Source organism: Copadichromis virginalis, linkage group LG20 (genome assembly GCF_057382275.1).
Source record: "Copadichromis virginalis isolate Kocher_CV1m ecotype Utaka linkage group LG20, C_Virginalis_male_GT1.1, whole genome shotgun sequence".
Classification (NCBI taxonomy): domain Eukaryota; kingdom Metazoa; phylum Chordata; class Actinopteri; order Cichliformes; family Cichlidae; genus Copadichromis; species Copadichromis virginalis.
Window position 1 is genome coordinate 7,890,018 of NC_140637.1, and position 17,841 is coordinate 7,907,858.

The following is a 17,841-nucleotide window of genomic DNA, read 5'->3' on the forward strand; positions in this document are numbered from 1 at the left end:
CATAAATGGCAATGGTAATCATCAAAACGTTATTATAACTTTAAAAGGAGGCTTTCTTATCTTAAAATGTCCATTTTTAGCAAGCACAAGTAGTATTTGCCATTTTAAAGACATTACAGGCAGAACGTTATTGAAACAGCTGCATAACAATTAGCCTACCAAGTGCCCCACTAAAGGTTTTATGAGGAAGTTATTATTACGTTAGAATATATTCAGTGGTACATTAATGTTTTGATGTGGGCTTTTTATTTTCTTAAAGTCTTTTTACAAATGTTAAAGCCGAAGTCGTGCATGCAGTGTAACCAGCCTGTCTTTTGAGCAGCCGTTAGCAGCAGCTCACATGGGTCGTTTCCGGGAAATGTGTGTAGCAGCTCTGCAGCAGTGGTGCTCTTGAACAGACCTTTAGTATATCGTCCCGGCTAAATTTCAACTGATAAAACGCCAGCAGCTCCCTGTTACTGTCTGTAGATAACCAATACAAACCGCATTAAGCATATATTACATGGAAACAATGATTTATTGTGGTTGCTAATTTCGGGTCTTCATCGGGACCGGGGGACTGAAGGGACAGAGGAGTTATATCGCGCAGGTAAGTGTGAGAAATGTGCATGTGTGTGTATATTCTTGGTGTCTTTAAAAAATAAACAAACAAGCAATATATAGGTATATGATACTCTGCGATAGCTGGAAATGTTTCACAAAAGAATATTTTATTTGTCGTTATATTTATCACGCAGTTGCAGAGCTTGTTTGTGTTTATGGCAGTGAGTGAAACTGTGATTTCCTCCAATGCCGTCAAGTTGTGAGCTGGAAGGGCTGAACGCGACTGTTTTCCAGAAGCACTCACACAATGTTAGATTTATTTAAACATGTCCGCGTTATCTCTGCTTTCGTGTCGGCTAAATGTGCCTGTTACGACTTCCACTCCTGATGAAAGCGTTGCATTGGGCAGGCTTGTTTTTATCCCGCACAAGCGCCGCTAGAGGCGCTCTACTTGCTAAATTAACAGCTAACGTTTTCTCAAGTGTGCTCACTGGATCTGCTATCAGAGAGTTAGCTTGAAGTTGCAACCAAGTTTAAATGTAAGTTCTGCAGCTTTGCGTTATATTTTTGTTCGATCAATTGCAATAACTTTGTTTCGAGAGTCGCACAATGTACTGTTGTAGATATATAAGGTAACAATTTGTTTTCACGGCGATTTAATTGTTGGGTTGGCAGAAGCTAATGTTAGCTACTTAGCTGTGGGAAGTTGTTAGCTCTTAGCTGAATAGCATGCATGCTTGTTTAACTGGTTGCTGGAGAGCAGGTGAAATACAGCAGTTAGATCTGTGATAATGTGCTGATATTTTGATATTGTGTAATTGAGCAATTTTACATATTAGTGTTATTTCTTCAATTTGTAAACTCTGTAACATATTGTATTATTTAAATAGTGTAGTCTGTTACTGTTACTGTCTTGGAGCAGCTGTAATCCAGATAATTTCCTTAGAGAGAGGGTAGAATTAAGACTCAAAAATCAACTTTACCAGTCAATAAATAATTACTCAATGTGTGTTATATTTGAAATGTACTCAATAAATGAATGAAATTCATTCCAACCCATTTACACTGTAGTTATTATTAGATATCCCAATGGTGACTGCTTAGGTTAAGAGCATTACAGACGACTATATTGTGTTACTTACTTTTTTCTTTAGTTAATTTTGACATTAAGGTTACTTCTGTATCAAACAGTTGCTCTATTTAAATTGCAAAATATCACTGATGGGTTGCTTGCTTTAGAGACAGATAATGAAATTTCTAGGGCACTTTTTTGAGTACACCTTGCTAGTCCTGGTTTAGACCCCCTTTTTTCCTCGGCTGCCTTAATTCCTTCTGGCACAAATTCAACAAGATGCTGGAAACATTCCTCAGAGATTTTGGTTTATATTGAATTGGAAGCACAAAGTACCACACAGTTAGTGCATATTTGTCTGCTGCACATCGACGAGGTTCCCATTCCACCACATTCAAAAGGTTGTCTGTTGGATTGATGTCTGGAAATAGTGGAGGCCATTTGATTTCAATGCACTTCAGTTTAATTTATATAGCCCTTAATCACAACAACAGTTGCCTCAAGGAACTTTATATTGTTAGGTCAAGACCATACAATAATACAGAAGAAACGAAGAAAACTGCAACAGTCATGTGACCCTCGATGAGCTAGCACTTTGGTGACATTAGGAAAGAAAAACTCCCTTTTTTTAAGAGGAAAAAAAGAAAACAGTTTGAAATGATTTGAGCTTTTTGGTCATCTTTATGAAAGCAGCCATCAGAAGATGGGTAGACTGTGTTCATAAAGGGATGGCCATGGTCAGCAGAAATACAGAGGTAGGCTGTGGCATTTAAATAGTTCTCAGTTGGTACTAATGCCTCTTTTCCACTAGTACCTACTCAGCTTAACTTGACCTGGTTTTTAGGGTTTTCCATTAGGTGGTAGTATCTGATACCAGGTACTTTATTAGTACTTGCTCGGCTGGGGTTCCAAGTGAGCTGAGTCGATCTGAAAATGTAACAGCAACTGACTGCATGCCAATGATCGGTCAGTCAGTGGTGTCGCGACTTTTTCACAGAGCCGCCATTTTTAAAAGGCATACACCAAGCAGCAGATATACCGTTGTCTCGACGTCCTCCATTATTGCATTGTGTTTGTGTTGCATACAAACAACATCATGGGACTTTCGGTGACATTACTGCAACGACCCGTAGCACATTGAGGTGGTACTCAATTGTAATTGAAATCAACCTTAACTGAGTGAAGTCAAGTAGGTACTAAGAGAAAAAGGCTTAGGTAATACAAAGCAGGAAGCATCATTTCATGTGAATACTTTATTCTGACCATAATTTTTGAATGCTGCAACATTGTTCCAATTTTCTGTCCAGTTTTGGCCTCAGTTTTCTGTTCTTAGCTCTCAGGAGTGGCACCTCATGTGGTGGCCTGCTGCCTTAGCCCATCTGCTTCAAGGTTTGATATGCTTGCATTCCCAATTGTAGCGGGTGCTTGAGTTAATGTTGCCTTCCTATCAGCTTGAAACCGTTTGGCTATTCTACTTGAACCTCTAGTATCAACAAGGCAATTTTGCTCTAAGAACAATTGCTCACTGGATATTTTTTCTTTTCTTTTTTTTAACCATAGTTATTAGACAGCTCTTTAGCTGACGTGACTTAGATATGTATTTCGAAAAAGATTTTGCTGTTAATTTGCTCTGTAGTTTATTTTCTTTAATAACTTTGACACATCTTATGTGATTTTTAAAGTTCAAACAACAAATATGCCAACACTTGCATACTTCATTCTTAGTGCCTTCATTTTTAATATCTGTTACATTTACAATAGATTTTGGTATTGACTTGCAAAAATGTAGATCTCAGTTGATACTGGATCTTTAGGGATTAACATAAATTCAGATATCTATATATGAATTCATATTCTCTATTTACATGGAGTATTTCAGAGATCTATTGAAAATGGCAATGAAGTCATTGTTTGTTAACTTGTCCTTAAGATCACAGTCTGCTCAACTGTGAATTGTACTCTGCTGCATATGCTGCAGACAGTACTGAGTGTATTGTAAATGATGGCTCTGGAGTTATTTGTTTGGGTTTAATGTCAACCATGTCATAGTCAGTGTTCATCGCTGAGACATCTGAGCTCAGTGTCTTTGCACTTGCACTGGGAAATTTAAATAAAGTAAAATATTTATGTTTGAGTTATTGGTTATCTTTGTGTTTGCAGCATGGACGATGAGGGAGATGATAATCTATGCTTTGACACTGACTCAGATTTAGTAGAAAATAAGGATGGTACCAGGTGTCAAGTCAAATGGACTCAGGAAGAGGTAAGTTGAAAGAAGTCTCAGGACAACCTTTTCTCTTCCTACAGCATCTTGATTTTCACATAATTTATTCAGTTACTGTTACTAATGTCATATTGTTGGTTGTTTTTTGGCTCATATTAATTAACTACCTGGCTAACTCAGTATCTGTAAATGTCGTTGTAATGTTTTGATGGTAACCCATGTACTGTGTTTGGACTTATTTTCTCTGACATTTAGGATGAAAATCTCAAAATTCTGGTCTGCAACATTGGAAAAAAAGATTGGAAAACTATTGCTAGTTTTTTACCAGTAAGTTTTGGTACATGCAGACATTGTTCAAGAATAAGATGAATAACAGCAGTGAATTCTGACTTAATACAGCGTGACATGTCTTGTTCCTTGTACAGGGGCGAACAGAATACCAGTGTATGCACCGCTGGCGAAAATATCTGGATCCTGACTTAATTAAAGGCTTCTGGTCCAAAGAGGAAGATGAAAAGGTGGGAAAATGAAAAACATGGTTTTAGTTTGGATATTTTCCTTTTTTTGTTATTTAAATTCTGTTTTTACTTTTGTATTTTTCTCTGGATAGATAGTAGAGCTTGTGGCCAAGTATGGCACCAAGCACTGGACTCTAATTTCAAAGCATCTAAAGGGTCGATTGGGGAAGCAGTGCCGTGATCGCTGGCACAATCACCTCGACCCAATGATCAGTAAGAGCTGCTGGACTGATGAAGAGGATCTCATCATCTATAAAGCCCACTCCATTCTGGGAAACCGGTGGACTGAGATTTCCAGGCTGCTCCCAGGAAGGTGGGCCAGTTAGCTAGCAATGACTGAATTTTTAAAATATGGTTAGCAGTCAAAATGCAATTTATTTATTTTTTTCTGGCAGGTCTGACAATTCTGTGAAGAATCATTGGAATTCGACCATCAAACGTAAAGCAGAGCTGGGCTTCTTTAGAGATGCTGCTCAAAGCATTTCCATTGATATTCAGCAATTTGTGGATGGAGAGGTACAGTGCTTATTGGATGTAGTTCATACTTTTTAAGGCTTCATTTTCATTTATAACTGATGAGATATGCCAGTATTGTTAGATAGATTTTATACTGGGACATAGCCAGCTCAAAAAATTCAAAGCTGCTTGTTTTTAATGTCACTAAACTACCATTTTTCCTGCAGTTTTAAGTTACAGTAAACTTTGATATTGTTAATTGTGAATTAATATTACATGATGTGTTACAGGTGGATTTCAAATGTGACGTTGTTTTAGATGCCGAACCAGTAACTCCTGAAGTGGTGAGCTTGCTATAGCTGTATTTCTGAAGAAAAGATTTAGGAATTCATAAATACCTAAATCTTTCAGGATTTCACACAAGCTGTTCTCATCCGACAAGTTTGGTTTACCTATTGTGCGTTTTGCTCTGCTGCAGCTCAGGCCTGAGAAGTCAATGCAGGACAAGGAGCACCATAAAGCCAAGCAGAAGACTGCTGCTCCACCTCCGCAGAGGTCTACATCAAAGAGAGAGTCTTCCTCCCTCAGCAATTCTTTTCTCCCCTGCTCAAAATCCAGTCCCAGCTCTGGCACCGCACCACCAGCCGTGCAGGTGGATCAGAAAAAGTTTGCTGATGCAGCACTAAGGATGATTGCTGAGGACATGTTGCCCCTCAGGTGAGTTCTTCTGCTGATAGTTGAGATAGTGTTGGTTTGTGATTCACTGAAGGAGGTTTGGTAATCCTTAAGTCAATGCAATTTTCTTGTCACTCTGTGGTTATGTTGAAAACTTTGTAAAGGCTTTTATATATTGAATTAATATTTACTGTATATCATTAAATGTATGATTCACTTTATTCCGCACAGCTTTGTTGAAGGGGCTGGCTTCAGGTCTTTCATGAGTACGATCAGCCCTGAGTACAACAAGCTATCCCAGCGCGCAGTGGCCCTGCAGCTTTATGACGAGGTGGAACGAGCCATCAAGCCTCAGCTCATCCGTGATCTTAAATCCTGCCTTGCCACAATGAAAGATGGTGAAAGTGCCATTCATGTCACCGTTGATCTCTGGGCAGGGGCTCAAACCCTGCCAGTAGAGGATCCCATTGTTGTTGTCCAGCTTCACTTTATCAGTGATTCCTGGCAGCTCCGCCGTCCTATTGTGGCCTTCCGTCATGTCAGCCACAAAAACCTCAGCACTTGTGTGTCCAGGGAGCTCGAAGGTGTGCTGCTCAGCTACGGGATCTTTCCTCGCAGCATCGGCTACGTCCTTGCCAACCAGGCTAAAGAAGCCCTAGCTACAAACAACTTGTTCTGCGACTACAAGATTATGTGCACGTCCAATAGAGGAGAACCGGATGGAGATGAAGTGCTGGCCTTTCTGTCAGACCAAATGTCTGAAGCAGAGTCCCCTTTTTCCGAGCTGCAGATGGGGACAAGGACTACATGTGCTGCCAGGACACTGCAGATAGTGATTAGGGATGCCTTAAGAAATTCAAGAGTAGTAGAGAACCTGCTCTCACAGGTCCACAATGTGGTGGCTTTCTTCAAGAGCAGCCCCTACTGGAGCGAGGTATGAGACTAAAGGATTTAAATGTTATTTCCAAGGTATTTAAAGCTGGGTTTCAATATATTCATTTTCATTGCGAGGGAGAAAAACAGAATTTAAGAGATGTTTCCTCTTGCTTACATTATTTAGTGTAATGTGGCAAATGTTTTACAGAAAAGATGCAGACCTGAGCTCTGTTAACAAGATTATTTTTGCCCTTTTTCTCTTTTTTCTTTTAAATTAGGTTTTGATGAAGGAGTACAATGTGTCTTTGTGCCCTTCCTCTAGCAACTGTCGTTGGAACTCCATGATGCTATCATTACGGCGAATGGTCCAGGAGTCTGTCTGGAGCTCCATCATGACTCTCCTGGCCCAGGCACGCATAGAGGCTAGTGACACAGCCAGCGCCCCACCACTGGTCATGGTTAAGAGGGAACAAGTGATTGACATTCTAGGTCTTCTTGAGCCCTTTGAGGAGGCTTTACAGGTAACAGAGCAAGTTTCTCTATAATGGAATTTCCAAATCTACATGTGTAACCTTTTGTTCAGTAATCCCATAATCAGGCTAAGAAGAAATGTGAACGGGGTCTTTAATAGAAGACATGTTTGTGTCTTATCTATCGTAGGTCCTGCAAGGAAATGGTGTGACTATGTCTCTCATCATACCGTCCCTCATTGGACTTGATAAAACCTTGGAGAATTGTGTCACCAACTACACCCACTTCTGCAAGGCCCTGCGCACAGGCCTCTACACACACTTCCAGCCAGTGATTCACCAGAAGGACATGATACTAGCTGCTGTGCTGGATCCTAGGATCAAACTGCAGGTACCAAATTAGGCCAGAAGCATAGCGGACTTCTGTAGATTTATATTTAATTGAATATGCATGTTGAGTAGATATAGGAAAAAAATGTGTGTACATTTAAAACAACCATTTTTTTTGCAGCCGTTTTCTGATGACAACCAGGATGAACAGAATGATTTCCTAACACCTCCGTCAAAATCTGAGGCTCGCAGCATTGTTGAGTCCACATTAGAAAACATGGAAGCCTCAACTTTTCCTACTGTTGAGGCAGAGAAAGATCAGACAGGCAGTGGGCTGGAGCACGATGTGAAAGAAGAAAGCCAGACAGATGGCGTGATGGACACTTGTGCTGGCAGCTCAGACAACAACTGTCCTGAAATCAGTGAAAACGACCTCAAGAGGAAGTCCATCTTCAACTTCCTTCAGCCGCCTGCAAAGACTCTAAAGATGTCAGAGTTCGACGTGTACCTGTCTGAACCGCTGTGGGAAAGCAACTCTACTCTTCAGTACTGGAAATGTGCTTCTCGATTCCCGAAGCTCCAAGGCCTCGCCAAGAAGCTGCTGGCGGTGCCCGCCACATCTGGAGGTTTTGACCGTTTCAGTCCGATGGCTGCGTGCATTGTGAAAGCAAAAAGGAACCGCTTGCCACCTCACACCACAGAGAGACTGCTACTATACAAAAACTCTGTAAAAGTGAAGACTGTTAAAAAGCCCAGTCGGGCTGCTAAACACTGATGGATAACAGCTGAGTGTGGCAGAGCTTGCACAGCATTAAACAGAAACTCTGCCTCTACTTTTAAAAACTGTGCCATACGCTAAGAAGGAGGGTGAACTGCTAATACCTCTTATATTGTAGCAAATGAATCAGCTGACTCTTTCTTCCTAGAACGCATTTGCTGGTCTGCATTAAAAAAACAAAACAACAAGTCCTGTGTTACAGCTGGTTTCATCAGTTTGTTAAAAGGACGCATTCTGGTCAATGATCCTCACAGCTTCATACCTGCAGCAGCGATAGAGATGCACACTGTCTCTGCGTGCTGTACGGTGCTGCTCAGAGTTGTACTTTGTCCCTTCCACACATGATTCAAGTCAGAGCTCTCTACTGGATTGGGAAATGGCAAATTAGAAATGGAGTCGGTGAATGAATGGCATCTGATTCACTTCAAACCAAAATGAGTTCAGCTTGTATCGTTCTTTTGCAGAATTTCATGTTTTCTGACTGCAACTTTTGTTAAGACAGTAATAAAATGTCAAATCAGAGGTTGAATGCTTATTTATTTCCACTATGCACTGATAAATGAGATATTTGCTGCCAAACGTGATGGAACAGTAGATCTTTATATTGAATTTGGCTATTCAGTCCCTCCACCCCAAAAGTCATTTATATTTTATAGTCAAATGAGAAATCCACTGTACATTTCTTTCAGGCATTACAGTTTTGTTTCATTCATTCTAACGTGAAATACAACAGTGTCAGCATCTTTTCAGCTTTTTATCAGACTTGTCTTTCACCATTTTCAAATAGCCTAATCAATAATTCATGTACTTTCATAGATGCTGTTGTTTTCCTCAAAACCATAGATTTTTAAAAAGAAAACATTTTGCTTGGATAAACTATAATGTCTGATGGAAGCTGATGGAAAAGCTTCATTTAGTTTGGCTTTGTCAGGTAGGCTGATGTTGGCATTGAATGACAGCTACCTGATTTTACTGCGGTAAAGACCGATAATGTGTTGAAAATTAAAACCAGTGTTATGAGTGCTGTGATCTCCTCTGAGAAGCATTCAAAAAGTTTTTGCTTGCATTAAACATTGGAGTATGTATCAGCTGTGTTATCAAGAAACTGAGATATCTGCTAGAAACTGGAATATTGGAATATGTCTGATATTAAAGACAGTTTGCGACTGAAGAAAACTGTGAGAACATTTTTTTTAATCCTCTCATTGATTCATCTTCAGTTGAAACTGCGTCAAATCAGCTGCCAATAAGTAATTTAAATGCATTCTATTTTATTTTAGTGTTATTATTCATTTATATTTTATTGCGTCATTGTAGTGCATTTTACTTGTTTTAGTTGCATTCTAGTTTGTAAAGCAAGTTGTGCAGCATGGGCTGTTGGAAATGTGCTCGATCAATAAACCTGACCTTGACCATGTGTGGAGGGAGCCAGAAACATGCTGCTGTTTGCACATATTTAATAATGGGCTCTGCAGAGGAGCTAAAGAAGAGTCCAGCATGTTGCTCTGACTGTGTAACTCCTAAAGGTACAGTAACGGCAACATTGCCTAGTGACTGATCAGGCCAGTAACATTTCTGTTTCTCATATAAACCATCTCAGTGACTTCAGCAGAGATATTTTGTTAGTCAGGGTAAATACAAGGATTAGCTACCGAACATGTGCTTTTGCTCAATGTCTGACTGCGAGTGACTGAGAATGTGTTTACTTTAAAAAATGAAATATGTATTTGGCCACAGTAACTAAAGGTTCGCTAACTAAAAACTAACTAAAATGTAGCTTTAAAAATAGCTGAGAACAGCCTATTTTAATAACCTCACTCCACTTCCTGCCACTGTACAAAAATGAAGCCAAAATTCCCTTTTCATGGGGACTGCCATCACTTTGTATTTTTGAAGCCAGTGTGTGCGTAGTAGTGAATAAAAGCAGATCAAAAGTACTCAAATACAACCACTTGTACACATCAAAAGAAAAATTCAGTTCACATCAATTTTATTTGTGCCAATTTTAAAACTTTAGGGTAACATCCCTACAATAACGCAGAGATTGTAGGGATGTTAACTTGCAATATTATATAATATTGCAAGTTAACATCCCTACAATAATGCAGAGAAAACCCAACAATCCGAAGATCCCCTATGAGCAAGCACTTGGCGACAGTGGGAAGGAAAAACTCCCTTTTAATAGGAAGAAACCTTCAGTAGAACCAGGCTCAGTGAGGGGCGGCCATCTACCTCGACCGGTTGGGGGTGATGAAGCGACATAGATGAAATGCATGTCACTTCCTCACACATGCAGAGATGTCCTTATTGTCTTACATTTATGATGTTATAGCAAATACAGCCTCTCCTGGGTTACGGATGTAATATACCCTCAGGATGGGCGGGTATTAAATTTTTTTCTGATATTGTCTCTTTGTGATTTATTTTGACTTTGGAAACAAAGAAATAGATATTTTTTAACCAGCTTAAAAGCTGATTATTTCTTTGGAGTCAGTGTGAGAACTGGTAGGAGGATTTTTTAGATGTGGTTGGGTTTGGCTGAAGGCCGGCGCTTGAGTAGTTTTGTAGCAGGATTGTATACTCTACGTAGAGTTGACTGGGAAGTAAGTTCAGGTGAATGGGGATGAAACATTTCTTCTTCTGCCTTGGGAGTAACAGTGGACTTGAGGTTGAGTGAGCTCCTAGACTCAGACTGCTTCTTTGAGTTGTCTACAGTTTTAGACCGGGCCCTAGTGGAAATAGGAGGTAGCAGGCCATGCACTGCTTTTAGCTTACTGTCATATGTGGTAAGCTTGTTACCAGTTTTACCCTTAAGGTCTCTAATTTCTTTCTGTTGTTCTTTCAGCTCATTGTCGCCTTTGGATGGAAAGTATTCCACATTACTCAGGTCAAATCTCACCTTTTTCCGGGCTATTTGTTCATCCCCATCCTTTCTTTGCTGCTCTGGGGAGGCTTTTTTCTCGACTTGCACAGTGTGGCCGAGTGTGTCATAAAGTCCCTTCAGCTGTTGAGCAGTTTTCAGACGGGCTATGTTATTTTTTTGGGATGAAATTTTCTTCCCCACACTTTTAACTTTCTGTTGACGGCAGTACACCTCCCCAGGTAGTGTAAGAAGCTCGTCTATCCTTCTTTCAAGGAAGTCATTACGATGAATGTACTTCTCATTGTTCTGAATCTCAGTCTGAAGCTGCTCATTTTGTTTCTGCAGTTCTTTAAGTGTTTCATTTTTTTCCTCAGTCGTCTTGCTTAGCTTCATCTTGAGTTCTTGTTTTTCCTGCTCATGTTTGATTTTAAGGACAACCAGAGATTCCACCTCCTTTTCTTTCTTGTCCCGCATCGTTTTTTCAGTGGCACACTTATTTTCAAGGTGTTTGATTGCCTTATGAAGAGCCCGAATTTTTGCCTCATATTTGTTTGTGAGATCTACATTCTGTGACTCTGCGGACCTTAGCTGGGATTTGGTTTCCTCTGTCATCTTCGCAACCAGTTCCTGCTCTTCTTTCAAAGATGCCTCAAGACTTGAAATCTTAGAATTCTTTTCATCGATTTCCTCCAACTGAAGCTTTTCAGCTTGTTTGTACTTTTCTATCTCATTTCTGAGCACCTGCATTTCTTTGGACTCCTCTTTCATCTTTGCAACCAGTCCCTGCTCTTCTTTCAAAGATGCCTCAAGACTTGAAATCCTACAATTCTTTTCTTGGATTTCCTCAAGCTGAAGTTTTTTAGCTTGTTTGTAATTTTCTATCTCATTTCTGAGCATCTGCATATCAAAGTAGCTTAGGGAGCTCATTTTGAAATGAATGTATTTAGTTTAGTTTATACGACGTGTTATTCTGTGTTTGAAAAATGATCTACTCAATGAGACAGTGTTCGCAAGTGGAAACTGTTAGTTCAGAACTATAGCGATCTATGGGTTCAAGGTATGTACTCGAGGGATATTTATAGGCTCTGACTCCGCCCCCAGAACTGTCTTCAAAGGAGTTCAAGTGACGTTATCGCCGAACGTCGTGACATTCAAAGGACAGTCTATTATGATGTCATTTTGTACCAGAATGGGTTCAATTTGATATTGTGTCTTTGCAAGTTTGTTCAACTTGCATTGCGATTTCTTTTTTTAGCAGACTTTAGCGATCCTTCTACTTGGGCTGTCTTCAAGTTTAAGGTATCTGTCGTTTCCCACCGTATCCCGCCCCGATCGATCCATTTATGTACGAGCCCATCCGCCCCCGGATCCGTTCATCGGGGCTCATCGCTACTGTTGTAGTCACTTGTCCGGAGCTAACAACAGCTGTTGAGCTGACTATTAAGCTAACATTATGCCCGCTAGTGTTACGTGTCCTACAAGTCACACTTTTTCTGTGATAAACAGTTGAATTAAATTCTTACAGCGTATGAGAGGTTGGCAGCGTCAAAACATTAGCAATAGGTGACAATAACGAGTGCTGGAGGATTTATTTAGTTATTTATTTAGATCCATTTCTTCAGTATAAGAAGCCATACTATCAGAACACCGCAATACAGATACAACTAATAGGCTACTTATTCTGCAGAAAAACTTTCACCATTTGTGCTTAAGAGTATATGAATTTATATGACTACTGCTTATGTTGAAGATTAAGCTCAGTTTTAATATTTCATGTCATTCTATAATGATCATAGCGTATGCAGAGATGACACATATTTGTCCATTTTAATATTCAGCTGAGCATGAATGGAATGTCAGAGTGGTGTCTGACAGTATATATGTATGTTATTATAATGAACACAGTGTATATATGTATGAATGTTTGATTCAAAGATAAGATTAGACATTTAAAATAAATGAATAACAAACAAAAATCTAGCAGGTTGAGCACTGTGTGAAGCAGGAAACATTCAAGCAGATGAAAAATATATTAAATGAAAATACTGAGCTTATCGTTGATCAGCTTGGATTGTGTAGATCACAAATCTTTTGGTCTGAATCTTTTTTTATTTAATTCTTATAATATCCATCGTGACTCTCTTTTTCATCAGTGGAACTCTGTCCCAGTCTGCTCCACCACCGGGAGATTCTCCGCTGTCCACGATGTCTTCACTGTGGATGCCATGTTTGTGTCTTATCTATCGTAGGTCCTGCAGGGAAATGGTGTGACTATGTCTCTCATCATACCGTCCCTCATTGGACTTGATAAAACCTTGGAGAATTGTGTCACCAACTACACCCACTTCTGCAAGGCCCTGCGCACAGGCCTCTACACACACTTCCAGCCAGTGATTCACCAGAAGGACATGATACTAGCTGCTGTGCTGGATCCTAGGATCAAACTGCAGGTACCAAATTAGGCCAGAAGCATAGCGGACTTCTGTAGATTTATATTTAACTGAATATGCGTGTTGAGTAGATATAGGAAAAAAATGTGTGTACATTTAAAACAACCATTTTTTTTGCAGCCGTTTTCTGATGACAACCAGGATGAACAGAATGATTTCCTAACACCTCCGTCAAAATCTGAGGCTCGCAGCATTGTTGAGTCCACATTAGAAAACATGGAAGCCTCAACATTTCCTACTGTTGAGGCAGAGAAAGATCAGACAGGCAGTGGGCTGGAGCACGATGTGAAAGAAGAAAGCCAGACAGATGGCGTGATGGACACTTGTGCTGGCAGCTCAGACAACAACTGTCCTGAAATCAGTGAAAACGACCTCAAGAGGAAGTCCATCTTCAACTTCCTTCAGCCGCCTGCAAAGACTCTAAAGATGTCAGAGTTCGACGTGTACCTGTCTGAACCGCTGTGGGAAAGCAACTCTACTCTTCAGTACTGGAAATGTGCTTCTCGATTCCCGAAGCTCCAAGGCCTCGCCAAGAAGCTGCTGGCGGTGCCCGCCACATCTGGAGGTTTTGACCGTTTCAGTCCGATGGCTGCGTGCATTGTGAAAGCAAAAAGGAACCGCTTGCCACCTCACCCCACAGAGAGACTGCTACTATACAAAAACTCTGTAAAAGTGAAGACTGTTAAAAAGCCCAGTCGGGCTGCTAAACACTGATGGATAACAGCTGAGTGTGGCAGAGGTTTCACAGCATTAAACAGAAACTCTGCCTCTACTTTTAAAAACTGTGCCATACGCTAAGAAGGAGGGTGAACTGCTAATACCTCTTATATTGTAGCAAATGAATCAGCTGACTCTTTCTTCCTAGAACGCATTTGCTGGTCTGCATTAAAAAAACAAAACAACAAGTCCTGTGTTACAGCTGGTTTCATCAGTTTGTTAAAAGGACGCATTCTGGTCAATGATCCTCACAGCTTCATACCTGCAGCAGCGATAGAGATGCACACTGTCTCTGCGTGCTGTACGGTGCTGCTCAGAGTTGTACTTTGTCCCTTCCACACATGATTCAAGTCAGAGCTCTCTACTGGATTGGGAAATGGCAAATTAGAAATGGAGTCGGTGAATGAATGGCATCTGATTCACTTCAAACCAAAATGAGTTCAGCTTGTATCGTTCTTTTGCAGAATTTCATGTTTTCTGACTGCAACTTTTGTTAAGACAGTAATAAAATGTCAAATCAGAGGTTGAATGCTTATTTATTTCCACTATGCACTGATAAATGAGATATTTGCTGCCAAACGTGATGGAACAGTAGATCTTTATATTGAATTTGGCTATTCAGTCCCTCCACCCCAAAAGTCATTTATATTTTATAGTCAAATGAGAAATCCACTGTACATTTCTTTCAGGCATTACAGTTTTGTTTCATTCATTCTAACGTGAAATACAACAGTGTCAGCATCTTTTCAGCTTTTTATCAGACTTGTCTTTCACCATTTTCAAATAGCCTAATCAATAATTCATGTACTTTCATAGATGCTGTTGTTTTCCTCAAAACCATAGATTTTTAAAAAGAAAACATTTTGCTTGGATAAACTATAATGTCTGATGGAAGCTGATGGAAAAGCTTCATTTAGTTTGGCTTTGTCAGGTAGGCTGATGTTGGCATTGAATGACAGCTACCTGATTTTACTGCGGTAAAGACCGATAATGTGTTGAAAATTAAAACCAGTGTTATGAGTGCTGTGATCTCCTCTGAGAAGCATTCAAAAAGTTTTTGCTTGCATTAAACATTGGAGTATGTATCAGCTGTGTTATCAAGAAACTGAGATATCTGCTAGAAACTGGAATATTGGAATATGTCTGATATTAAAGACAGTTTGCGACTGAAGAAAACTGTGAGAACATTTTTTTTAATCCTCTCATTGATTCATCTTCAGTTGAAACTGCGTCAAATCAGCTGCCAATAAGTAATTTAAATGCATTCTATTTTATTTTAGTGTTATTATTCATTTATATTTTATTGCGTCATTGTAGTGCATTTTACTTGTTTTAGTTGCATTCTAGTTTGTAAAGCAAGTTGTGCAGCATGGGCTGTTGGAAATGTGCTCGATCAATAAACCTGACCTTGACCATGTGTGGAGGGAGCCAGAAACATGCTGCTGTTTGCACATATTTAATAATGGGCTCTGCAGAGGAGCTAAAGAAGAGTCCAGCATGTTGCTCTGACTGTGTAACTCCTAAAGGTACAGTAACGGCAACATTGCCTAGTGACTGATCAGGCCAGTAACATTTCTGTTTCTCATATAAACCATCTCAGTGACTTCAGCAGAGATATTTTGTTAGTCAGGGTAAATACAAGGATTAGCTACCGAACATGTGCTTTTGCTCAATGTCTGACTGCGAGTGACTGAGAATGTGTTTACTTTAAAAAATGAAATATGTATTTGGCCACAGTAACTAAAGGTTCGCTAACTAAAAACTAACTAAAATGTAGCTTTAAAAATAGCTGAGAACAGCCTATTTTAATAACCTCACTCCACTTCCTGCCACTGTACAAAAATGAAGCCAAAATTCCCTTTTCATGGGGACTGCCATCACTTTGTATTTTTGAAGCCAGTGTGTGCGTAGTAGTGAATAAAAGCAGATCAAAAGTACTCAAATACAACCACTTGTACACATCAAAAGAAAAATTCAGTTCACATCAATTTTATTTGTGCCAATTTTAAAACTTTAGGGTAACATCCCTACAATAACGCAGAGATTGTAGGGATGTTAACTTGCAATATTATATAATATTGCAAGTTAACATCCCTACAATAATGCAGAGAAAACCCAACAATCCGAAGATCCCCTATGAGCAAGCACTTGGCGACAGTGGGAAGGAAAAACTCCCTTTTAATAGGAAGAAACCTTCAGTAGAACCAGGCTCAGTGAGGGGCGGCCATCTACCTCGACCGGTTGGGGGTGATGAAGCGACATAGATGAAATGCATGTCACTTCCTCACACATGCAGAGATGTCCTTATTGTCTTACATTTATGATGTTATAGCAAATACAGCCTCTCCTGGGTTACGGATGTAATATACCCTCAGGATGGGCGGGTATTAAATTTTTTTCTGATATTGTCTCTTTGTGATTTATTTTGACTTTGGAAACAAAGAAATAGATATTTTTTAACCAGCTTAAAAGCTGATTATTTCTTTGGAGTCAGTGTGAGAACTGGTAGGAGGATTTTTTAGATGTGGTTGGGTTTGGCTGAAGGCCGGCGCTTGAGTAGTTTTGTAGCAGGATTGTATACTCTACGTAGAGTTGACTGGGAAGTAAGTTCAGGTGAATGGGGATGAAACATTTCTTCTTCTGCCTTGGGAGTAACAGTGGACTTGAGGTTGAGTGAGCTCCTAGACTCAGACTGCTTCTTTGAGTTGTCTACAGTTTTAGACCGGGCCCTAGTGGAAATAGGAGGTAGCAGGCCATGCACTGCTTTTAGCTTACTGTCATATGTGGTAAGCTTGTTACCAGTTTTACCCTTAAGGTCTCTAATTTCTTTCTGTTGTTCTTTCAGCTCATTGTCGCCTTTGGATGGAAAGTATTCCACATTACTCAGGTCAAATCTCACCTTTTTCCGGGCTATTTGTTCATCCCCATCCTTTCTTTGCTGCTCTGGGGAGGCTTTTTTCTCGACTTGCACAGTGTGGCCGAGTGTGTCATAAAGTCCCTTCAGCTGTTGAGCAGTTTTCAGACGGGCTATGTTATTTTTTTGGGATGAAATTTTCTTCCCCACACTTTTAACTTTCTGTTGACGGCAGTACACCTCCCCAGGTAGTGTAAGAAGCTCGTCTATCCTTCTTTCAAGGAAGTCATTACGATGAATGTACTTCTCATTGTTCTGAATCTCAGTCTGAAGCTGCTCATTTTGTTTCTGCAGTTCTTTAAGTGTTTCATTTTTTTCCTCAGTCGTCTTGCTTAGCTTCATCTTGAGTTCTTGTTTTTCCTGCTCATGTTTGATTTTAAGGACAACCAGAGATTCCACCTCCTTTTCTTTCTTGTCCCGCATCGTTTTTTCAGTGGCACACTTATTTTCAAGGTGTTTGATTGCCTTATGAAGAGCCCGAATTTTTGCCTCATATTTGTTTGTGAGATCTACATTCTGTGACTCTGCGGACCTTAGCTGGGATTTGGTTTCCTCTGTCATCTTCGCAACCAGTTCCTGCTCTTCTTTCAAAGATGCCTCAAGACTTGAAATCTTAGAATTCTTTTCATCGATTTCCTCCAACTGAAGCTTTTCAGCTTGTTTGTACTTTTCTATCTCATTTCTGAGCACCTGCATTTCTTTGGACTCCTCTTTCATCTTTGCAACCAGTCCCTGCTCTTCTTTCAAAGATGCCTCAAGACTTGAAATCCTACAATTCTTTTCTTGGATTTCCTCAAGCTGAAGTTTTTTAGCTTGTTTGTAATTTTCTATCTCATTTCTGAGCATCTGCATATCAAAGTAGCTTAGGGAGCTCATTTTGAAATGAATGTATTTAGTTTAGTTTATACGACGTGTTATTCTGTGTTTGAAAAATGATCTACTCAATGAGACAGTG

General features: G+C 39.9%; 3 protein-coding genes across 4 annotated transcripts; 2 read left to right on the forward strand and 1 right to left on the reverse strand.

Annotated features, from left to right (window-relative positions):
* The first annotated feature begins 341 nt into the window (after positions 1 to 341).
* mybl2a (MYB proto-oncogene like 2a) lies at positions 342 to 8,464 on the forward strand. Of its 2 annotated transcripts, none has more exons than XM_085444739.1 (12): positions 342 to 589; positions 3,776 to 3,878; positions 4,095 to 4,166; positions 4,265 to 4,357; positions 4,450 to 4,670; positions 4,753 to 4,873; positions 5,104 to 5,157; positions 5,292 to 5,530; positions 5,720 to 6,422; positions 6,643 to 6,885; positions 7,025 to 7,225; positions 7,346 to 8,464. In XM_085444739.1, the coding sequence occupies exons 2-12, from the start codon at positions 3,777 to 3,779 to the stop codon at positions 7,937 to 7,939; spliced, it is 2,643 nt and encodes an 880-aa protein (XP_085300865.1). In that variant the 5' UTR covers positions 342 to 589; position 3,776; the 3' UTR covers positions 7,940 to 8,464. The 2 variants fall into 2 exon arrangements, with proteins under 2 accessions (XP_085300865.1, XP_085300866.1); XM_085444740.1 differs by lacking the exon at positions 342 to 589 and adding an exon at positions 775 to 1,082.
* Positions 8,465 to 9,915: 1,451 nt separating this feature from the next.
* Positions 9,916 to 17,840, reverse strand: LOC146684235 (uncharacterized). Its single transcript, XM_085444612.1, has 2 exons — positions 16,496 to 17,840; positions 9,916 to 11,749 (listed from the first exon to the last, which is right to left on the reverse strand). Exons 1-2 carry the CDS (start codon positions 17,760 to 17,762, stop codon positions 10,461 to 10,463), a joined length of 2,556 nt encoding a protein of 851 aa, XP_085300738.1. The 5' UTR covers positions 17,763 to 17,840; the 3' UTR covers positions 9,916 to 10,460.
* On the forward strand, positions 11,739 to 14,494 carry LOC146684236 (uncharacterized). The gene is made up of 2 exons (XM_085444743.1): positions 11,739 to 13,255; positions 13,376 to 14,494. The coding sequence occupies exons 1-2, from the start codon at positions 13,079 to 13,081 to the stop codon at positions 13,967 to 13,969; spliced, it is 771 nt and encodes a 256-aa protein (XP_085300869.1). The 5' UTR covers positions 11,739 to 13,078; the 3' UTR covers positions 13,970 to 14,494.
* Position 17,841: the final 1 nt, after the last annotated feature.

What these genes read in the sequence shown, in the direction of transcription:
- mybl2a (XM_085444739.1), top strand. Translation starts at nt 3,777, where the DNA reads ATGGACGATGAGGGAGATGATAATCTATGCTTTGACACTGACTCAGAT. An exon ending in TCAAATGGACTCAGGAAGAG is followed by an intron (nt 3,879 to 4,094) that starts GTAAGTTGAAAG and finishes TCTGACATTTAG; the next exon opens with GATGAAAATCTCAAAATTCT. An exon ending in GCAGCCCCTACTGGAGCGAG is followed by an intron (nt 6,423 to 6,642) that starts GTATGAGACTAA and finishes CTTTTAAATTAG; the next exon opens with GTTTTGATGAAGGAGTACAA.
- LOC146684236 (XM_085444743.1), top strand. Translation starts at nt 13,079, where the DNA reads ATGTCTCTCATCATACCGTCCCTCATTGGACTTGATAAAACCTTGGAG. An exon ending in ATCCTAGGATCAAACTGCAG is followed by an intron (nt 13,256 to 13,375) that starts GTACCAAATTAG and finishes TTTTTTTTGCAG; the next exon opens with CCGTTTTCTGATGACAACCA.
- LOC146684235 (XM_085444612.1), bottom strand. Translation starts at nt 17,762, where the DNA reads ATGAGCTCCCTAAGCTACTTTGATATGCAGATGCTCAGAAATGAGATA. An exon ending in TTCAGCCAAACCCAACCACA is followed by an intron (nt 11,750 to 16,495) that starts TCTAAAAAATCC and finishes TAAACTAAACTA; the next exon opens with AATACATTCATTTCAAAATG.